Source organism: Etheostoma spectabile, chromosome 24, assembly GCF_008692095.1.
Source record: "Etheostoma spectabile isolate EspeVRDwgs_2016 chromosome 24, UIUC_Espe_1.0, whole genome shotgun sequence".
Classification (NCBI taxonomy): Eukaryota; Metazoa; Chordata; class Actinopteri; order Perciformes; family Percidae; genus Etheostoma; species Etheostoma spectabile.
In genome coordinates, this window is record NC_045756.1 from 666,285 (window position 1) to 674,472 (window position 8,188).

At 45.7% G+C, this 8,188-nt stretch overlaps 2 protein-coding genes across 2 annotated transcripts in view; both read left to right on the top strand.

The window, feature by feature from the left end:
- The window catches only part of LOC116673727 (X-linked retinitis pigmentosa GTPase regulator), a gene marked incomplete in the record, with an annotated part of 57,884 nt that extends 53,514 nt beyond the window's left edge, over positions 1-4,370 (top strand). Inside the window, 5 exon segments of the mRNA XM_032505956.1 lie at positions 969-1,042; positions 1,142-1,201; positions 2,107-3,286; positions 3,326-3,565; positions 3,617-4,370. Of these exon segments, the coding sequence (XP_032361847.1) occupies positions 969-1,042; positions 1,142-1,201; positions 2,107-3,286; positions 3,326-3,565; positions 3,617-4,266 (2,204 nt within the window).
- On the top strand, positions 4,350-8,188 carry LOC116674244 (histone acetyltransferase KAT6B; the record flags this gene model as incomplete). Its single annotated transcript, XM_032506846.1, is given in 7 exon segments — positions 4,350-4,519; positions 4,910-5,006; positions 6,923-6,949; positions 7,304-7,516; positions 7,604-7,652; positions 7,806-7,924; positions 8,080-8,188. Coding segments are annotated over 7 exon segments (784 nt in total), but the record flags the coding sequence as incomplete, so codon positions are not given.

The following is an 8,188-nucleotide window of genomic DNA, read 5'->3' on the forward strand; positions in this document are numbered from 1 at the left end:
AGGACCAGAATTTAAACCCTCTCCTTCTCCTTCCCCTGGTTGCACCAGGACCAGAATTCAAACCCTCACCTTCTCTTTCTCCTGGTTCCTGGTTGCACCAGGACCAGGATTTAAACTCTTTCATTTTAAAGCAAAAATTCAATTAAATCTATAAAATGTTACATCTGTCACCTGATATTTTGCTTTTGCTCTGATCTTACTTCTGCTTTCTCTACTTCCCTCTCAAAACATTTCATAAATGCAAAATATCTCTTGAGGGTCTCACGTTTTATTCTAATCTGAGAGGATGATTTATCATTTTAACCCGTTTTATTTCTGTCCAAAGCCTATTTGAACGAACTAGAAGGACTTAAAGCCTTTAGTCAACTCAAATAAAACAGTGTTTTACACAAGTTAGTGCATTTTGAAGGGATTTACAGTTTATAAGACAGTACAAATGGATATGGTAAACCAAAATTGAGTAATTCACACAAAGCAAAACCAATAATTTTAGCATTAAAGAGTGAAATGTCATTAAAAATGCTCACAGAGACACACACACACACACAGAGAGAGAGACACACACACACAGAGAAACACACATACACACATGCATAGAGAGACACATACACACACAGAGAGACACATACACAGACACACACACACACACACACACACACACACACACACACACACACACACACAGACACACACACATACACACAAACAGAGAGACAGACACACACACACACATAATTCAATTTAATTTTAACGTCACTCACTTACACCGCAATATTGTTTCTTGAACCATGGCAACCGCACTTTAAAACACCGTTATTTGACGCCACTTTACATTTAGTTTACCCGCTGCTCATTGGCTGTCGTTAGCCTGTTTTTTTGTGTGTTTATTTAGCTTTTATTTTGAAAACTGCTGCTGTAACAAGGGGGATTTGTCTAATATAACGCTGCGTCCTGTTTTTTGGGGACAGGACACGAGGCTGAGGGCCTGACGGACAGCGACAGCGTTAAAGGTCTGGGAGAAACCTCCGACTTCCTCAACATGGTGAGAGATCAGAGAATCCTGAATCCTGAATCCTGAACCAGATCCCGCTGCATGTGGCGCTCACTCTCCTTTTCTTGTTTTCTCATCCCCTCCCGACAGACTCATGTGATAAAGATGGACCCCGGGGACAAAACCCTCACTCTGGCTCCGGTTCACAAGGTAACTCGCACTCATTTATTAACGCTACAGCTTTTACTTTGTTGTCTTCTGTCCTTCTGTTGTTGTTTTTTGTTGATTTTTGACTCATTTTCTGACGTTTTTGTCCCTTTTTTAATGCACTTTTTCAATGTTTTGTCACTTCCATAAGATCAACTTATTACCACTAGTTTTACACTTATTTCTGGAACACACGATTAATACATTTCATTTTAAGGACTCACACTCATTTATTAACGCTACAGCTTTTACTTTGTTGTCTTCTGTCCTTCTGGGGTTTTTTTTGTTGATTTTTGACACATTTTCTGTGTTTTTGTCCCTTTTTTAATGCACTTTTTTAAGGTTTTGTCACTTCTCCAATGTTTTCAATGCCATTTTTCCACTCATTTATTAACGCTAAAGCTTTTACTTTACCCGTGTGTTGTCTTCTGTCCTTCTGGTTTTGTTTTTTTAGATTTTTGACTCATTTTCTGCGTTTTTGTCCCTTTTTTAATGCACTTTTTCAATGTTTTTAATGCCATTTTTCCATAACACCAACTTAATACCACTAGTTTTACACTTATTTCTGGAATACATTTCATTTATAGAAAATTATATCAACATTTTTGAAATGATGAATCCTCAAAAACAACAACAAATGTAATACACTGAGCTCCACAAGAGCAGCTAACGTTTTTCACGTAACCCTCTCAGCAGCTTCTCTAAATCTCCCATTTGTTGATAAAGAAACCTTCTCAGTTCTTATTTATTTAAAGGAAGAGACTGAACATACTGAGAAGAGTTGTGAAACCTTGTTTTTCCATTTTACCTTCATACGTTTCTGCTTCTGTCTCCCTTGTTTTGTCTCTTTTCCTCTCTAATGCATGCCTCTTTTTCACCTTCTTTTTGCTCTCTGGTGCTGGCGATAGAGGAAGGGTAAGCACGGTAAGGCCACTAACGTGCAGAAAGAGATCCCAATAGAGGGGAGGAAGTCTCGCGGGAGGAAGTCTCGCGAGAGCAAGGTTGCGTCTCCCCGCCGGGCGCGTCCTCCCGAGGGCCCGAGGAGCCACAGCGCTCGCTCCCGGGTCTCTCGGAGCCCACAGAGACACAAAACAACCGACCAGAACAAGGAGAACCTGATCATGGCCCTGGAGGAGCTGCAGAGGAAACCCACTGGAGACAAACCGAGCGTCGGAGACATCAGGAAGGCGGCGTCCAAGCCGCGGCTCGGGCCAGCTCAGGGGAAAAGCCGGCTGATGGAGGTCGGCAGGAAACTGGAACCGGACTGGAAACAAAGTCCTGACACCAGACAGACGGTTCCAGGCGTCGCCTCTGAACCTGCAGGGAAACTTAAGCCATCTGAACCGGTCCGTGTTCAGAGCAAACCCATCGCCGTGCAGAGTCGGCGTGCAGGAGTCAGCCCGCCAGGTAACCGCACACACTCACCTGCTCAGCTGGCCCATGCTGTGGATGACGAGAGAGCCAATAGCGCGCGACCGCTCGCACACGTTAGACATAAATCTAAAGAGAGCACAGATTTGACTAAGAAGTCTAGGAAAGAAAAAAACGAGGCTCAGTCCAAAATGGAAACACCGAAAAAGGCGTCAAAGCTCGACCTGCTGGCCGGAGCAGCCTCTCTGGCAGCGGGGGCGGGGTTAATGCGTCAGGTGGCGTCCAGCCAATCAGCTGTCAGCATCAACATCATACCGGAGAGTCCTGAGGGCGGGACTAGGCAAGGCAAGAAGGAAACGAGTCAGGGAGAGAAGGAAACGAGTCAGGGAGAGGAGAGAACGAGTCAGGGAGAGGAGGGAACGAGTCAGGGAGAGGAGGAAATAAGTCAGGGAGAGGAGGGAACGAGTCAGGGAGAGAAGGAAACGAGTCAGGGAGAGGAGAGAATGAGTCAGGGAGAGGAGGGAACGAGTCAGAGAGAGGAGGAAACGAGTCAGGGAGAGAAGGAAACGAGTCAGGGCGAGGAGGAAACGAGTCAGGATATAAGTGAGGAGGAGAGTGAGGACTCTGCGACGGTCAGACAGGAAGAAGAGGAGGATGAAGATGAGGAAGGACAGAGAACGAGCGCAGGAGTCAGCATGGAAAAAGAGGAAGATGAAGGTGAGGAAGGGCAGACAACGAGTGCAGGAGTCAGTGAAGAGGAGGACGTCAGTCACAGTATCGAGAAAGTAACAGAAGAAGAAGAAGAAGATGAAGACAGCAACACTCTGCAACCAGAGGATGAGTTGGAAACAGATGTAGAAGAGGAGGAGGAGGAGGAGGAAGAGGAAAGCCAGTTAGAGGAAGGGTGGAGGCATAAGACAGAAAGCAGAGGAGGAGAGTCAGAAGGTGAGGAAGAAGAAGAGGGGGATGTGGAAGAGGAGGGGGAGGAAGAGGAGGGTGAAAGTGATTCCTTGAAGAGTGAGAAAGAGAGCGAGACAGAGGGAGGAGAAGAGGAGGAGGAAGAAGAGAGTGGTGCTGAGGAGGAAGAGGGGGAGAGTAGTGAGGAAGAAGAGAGCCAAAAGGAGGAAAGTGAAGAGGAGGAAGAAGGAGAAGAGGAGGAGGAGGAAGAGGAAGCAGGGGAGGAGAGTAGTGAGGAAGAAGAGAGCGAAAAGGAGGAAAGTGAAGAGGAGGAGGAAGAAGAGGAGGAAGAAGAAGGAGAAGAGGAGGAGGGGAGTGAAAATGAAAAGGAAGAAGAGGATGAAGAGGAGGAGAGGAGTGAAAATGAAAAGGAGGAGGAAGAAGAGGAAGAGGAAGAGAGTGAAAATGAAAAGCAGGAGGAAGAGGAGGAAGGAGAAGCAGAGGAAGAGAGTGTTGAGGAAGAAGAAGAAAAAGAGAGTGAAGAAGAAGAGGCACAGGAGGAGGAGGAAGAAGAAGAAGAAGAGGAGGAGGGAGAGGTTGATAACAATAAAGAGGAGGATGAGGAAGATGAAGAAGAAGAAGAAGAAGAAGAAGAAGAGGTTATGAAAAAGCCAGAGTCAGCTGTTGTCCAGAGAGTTGTATCTGGCGGTAAAAGGAGGTCCGGGGTCAAAGGTCAGGCGGCGGACGAGTCAGAGGAGTTTTGGGACGACGTGTTGCCACGGTACCTCAACCTGAAATAACATAAACATCAACCCACTGACTCTGTGAAGCATCAGGAAATAAAGAGACAATGACAAATATAAATATATCATCAGCGGACTAAATGACCAATGATAAGTTACCCCCCTTACCCAGCGGCTCAGGCGCTTGTTTACCGACCCCCTCCCACAAGGGCTCAGCCCATACTGGGTTGTACCACCCTCCCACAACGCCCCTCAGCCCTGTTACCCCCCTCCCACAACGGCTCAGCCCGGGTCCCACTCCAGCAAAGCGGTCAGCGCCTGTTACCCCCCTCCCACAACACGGTAGCCTGTTACCCCCTTCCACAAAGGTCACCGTTACCCCTCATCTACCCCACGGCTATAGAACTCATGTCCCACCCGCATATACCAGCAGGGCATCAGCCCTTGTTACCACCTACCACACAAGGCTCAATGCCTATGTTTAACCCAGTCCCACAACGGCTCAGCCTGTTACCCATCTAACCCAACGCGACTCCCTGTTACCCCCCATATCACAGCGGCTCCCAGCCTGATTACATGACATCCACAAAGGCCAGCCCTGATCTTTACCAAGGGCCTAGAAGCGATCGTGATCGAGCGACTGTTCCACCTCTACACCGTGCGGCACTGAATGACAGCCACTGTTACCACCCACACTCAGGCGGAGAATAGGCATCCCCCACGGCCTCCCGATTTACCCACCCTCACACGGAAAGGCTCTTCAGGCCCCTGCTCCCCCACCCTTTGTACCCCAGTGGGTAAGCCACGACGCGTTAACCCCCTTACCAGGCGCATGTAACGCGTCATGCTTACACCCCCTCCCCCCATAACGGATTCTTGACGGCCCTGTTATGCCCCCCTCCCACATACGGGTCGCAGTCCCATTAGTCTAACCCATTACCAATACGTGCGTAGCCCTGTTAACCCATCCTCGATTAGCCCAGCGGGCTCCGCCTGTACCCCCCGGCCTTACACCAGCGGAGCAGAGACTCCGGCGCCAGGTTTAACCCCCCCTTACTTTACACAGGGGCTCAGCCCCTGTTACCCCCCCCCACACCGTGGTTGTCAGCCCCTAGGTTCCCAGGACCCCCCGTTGTGCACTTACTTAACCCCTACTCTCCCAACAATCAGGCCATCTGGAGTGATAATCACTCCCATTCTGTCTTGCGCCTTACACTGTCTTTACGGTAATGCTAGTCTGCTTAATAACGAATCCCCAAAAGCCTGGATTACACTTGGTTCCTTTAGGTAGTCACGATATATAACACCCTAAGCAAGCGTCTCCCCCCCGGCATTTCAGCGGTATGTCCTGCATCAACCAAATAACAAACAATGTTCTACAACCCATTCATCCCCGGTACTGTCTGATTAGACCAATAACATCCTTGAACCTGTTTACCGATCCCATCATACGGTAATGTTCTGCTACCACTTACACAAACGTGGTTGCAACCATCCAGTCCAAGTTACCGGTATATCGTCCGCTTAAACCACTAACAACTGTAGTTTAACGTCCCGCCTACATGTACAGTAATGGTCCTGAGTTAACAATAACCAACCTGTGTAGCATATTCTTTCGGTGCCTGATTAAACAATAACAACCTGTTTACCACCCATCATTACGCGTATCAATGGTTCAGATTAACAACTAACAACCCTGTTTACACCCATTCATTCGGTAATGTCCTGATTAACACATAAACAACTGTTACACCCATCATTACGGTAATGTCTGATAACAATAAACAACGTTTACACCCCATCATTACGGTAATGTCTGATTAACAATAACAACTGTTTACCATCATTACGTAATGCTGATTAACAAATAACAAACCCCTGTGTGCACCCATTCATTCTGTAATGTCCTGGATTAACATAACAAACTGTTTACACCCATCAATTACGTAATGTCCTGATAACAATAACAAAATCTGTGTCCCCAACCCCCAGTCATTACGCGTAATGCTCCTGATTAACAATAACAACCTGTTTACACCCATCATTACGGTAATGTCCTGATTAACAATAACAACCAGTTTACACTCGTCACGCTCTGCCTTTCTGCTATTCCTTCCTTTTTATTTCATCATCTCATTCATTTCTCGTGTTAATTCATGTTTTTCTGAGCTGTTTTCTCTCATAATGTTTAATTCAGAGCTGTATCTGATCACATTTGTGCTAAGTTTTGCTTGTAAAAGCTTTGTTTACTTGTTGTTGTGGCAGCTAACACAAATAACAACAATAATAATAAGTATATTTGGGTTAAAGAATAGTTTTAGATGTTTAATTTTCTTCTGACTAACTAAAGATTAACATTCTTATGTGGAACTATTCTACCTATTTGACTTCTGTGGTTAATAAATATTATTTAATTTTTATTTTATTTTTGTTTTTGTGTGTTTTTAAGTGTCATAACTTTACTTTGAAGGGCGTTTTTGGGACGTTTTCTCTAACTTTGTACTGTGTATTTATTACGTTTTAATGACCCAGTCCCAAAAACTGAAGGAAAAAAAACTCAAAACTATCAAAAATACAACAATAATAATAACATTTTTAATGAATGCCTCAGTTTGGTTGGGTTTACAGTGTTGGAGAGGTCAGATATTAAAGAGAAAATCAATAGTTTTTTGGTGATTGACGAATCTTTTACAGCAAATGTCCGTAAACTGAGTGTGTGATTGGCCGGTTTCCGGATCAGGTGGGCTTGTTTTCTTCTTCTAGTCCCGTCTCTGTGGTTGTAACCCCTTCCCATCATGCCTTGCTGCAGTCTGCAGGAACCCATTTGTGTAGTTCTACCAAACCCTCCCAATTTCACCAGCGTTTTTCTCTGCTTTTCCTGTTATTTTGTGTCGTTTGGTGCCACATTTTCCCTCTTTTATTTGAATTTCTCTAGAAAAATGATAGTATGCGTGATAGTGGTTTGAGCTCCGAGCTTTCCAACTCCTCCAGTTCACCTTTTTTCAAGTATTTGAATCCTAAAATGTGAAGTTCTCGTGTCTTTTTGGAATATACTCATACTGTCAAGTCTTAAATTCACTCTTTTTGATTGCAGGATTCGACAAAAGGATTTGCTCAGACGTGGAGCAAAGGTGAAGAGACAGAAGAAGGAGAAGACGAAGACGAAGGAGAGGAAGAGGAAGAGGAGGAGGAAGAGGAGGACAATGTCGAGGAAGAAGAGGACAATGACACGCCAGCCGAAACGGAGGGACGGTCCTCCAGTTTGGACGACTGGACGGGGAAGCAGACGGAGGAGACTCAGACTGCTGTAAGGGACAGATTAATGTCTTTGTTCATTCACTCACTCATTCATCCCTTTATTCCTCATGTTGACACCAACATCTCAACTTTCCAGAAGCCCGAAGAGCTGAAGGACGCGTCCGTCCCCGAGGGAGAGCAGAAAGGTGACAGCTGCATGTCTGCAGAAGACATTACTTTTATTTAACCTAGTCTGTAAAACCTGCATCCAGAAAGCATGACTCTGTTACAACCAGCTGATAATATTAATAACAATAACAATAATAATGGGGATTTTACACCAAACAAACAATCAACAGCAGCTGAAATCAACGAGAAGGCCGACTCCGCAGGGGGGGACGAGACCGATGACGGCACCAAACCGGCCAATGGGACGGCAGACAGCAACTCCAACAGCCAATCAGGCGCCAACAAAAAGGCACAAGAGCTTTGTAGAATACTACATACATTTATTCCTTTCCTTTGTTTCTATACATTTACACTTTTTTTCAGTCCAAAGAAAAACTGATGATTTATTCTGTTAGTCTTTCTGAAACTACGGACTTTAAAATGTCCTCTCTGTCCTCCTGTCAGTTGTCTCTCTTCAGACGGCTGTCCTTCTCCAGGACCAAGCAGACCAGCGAAAGGGACCAAAGCCCAGCGCAGGGAGCCATCAGCGGGGACGCAGCCGTCCTCCGAGGGG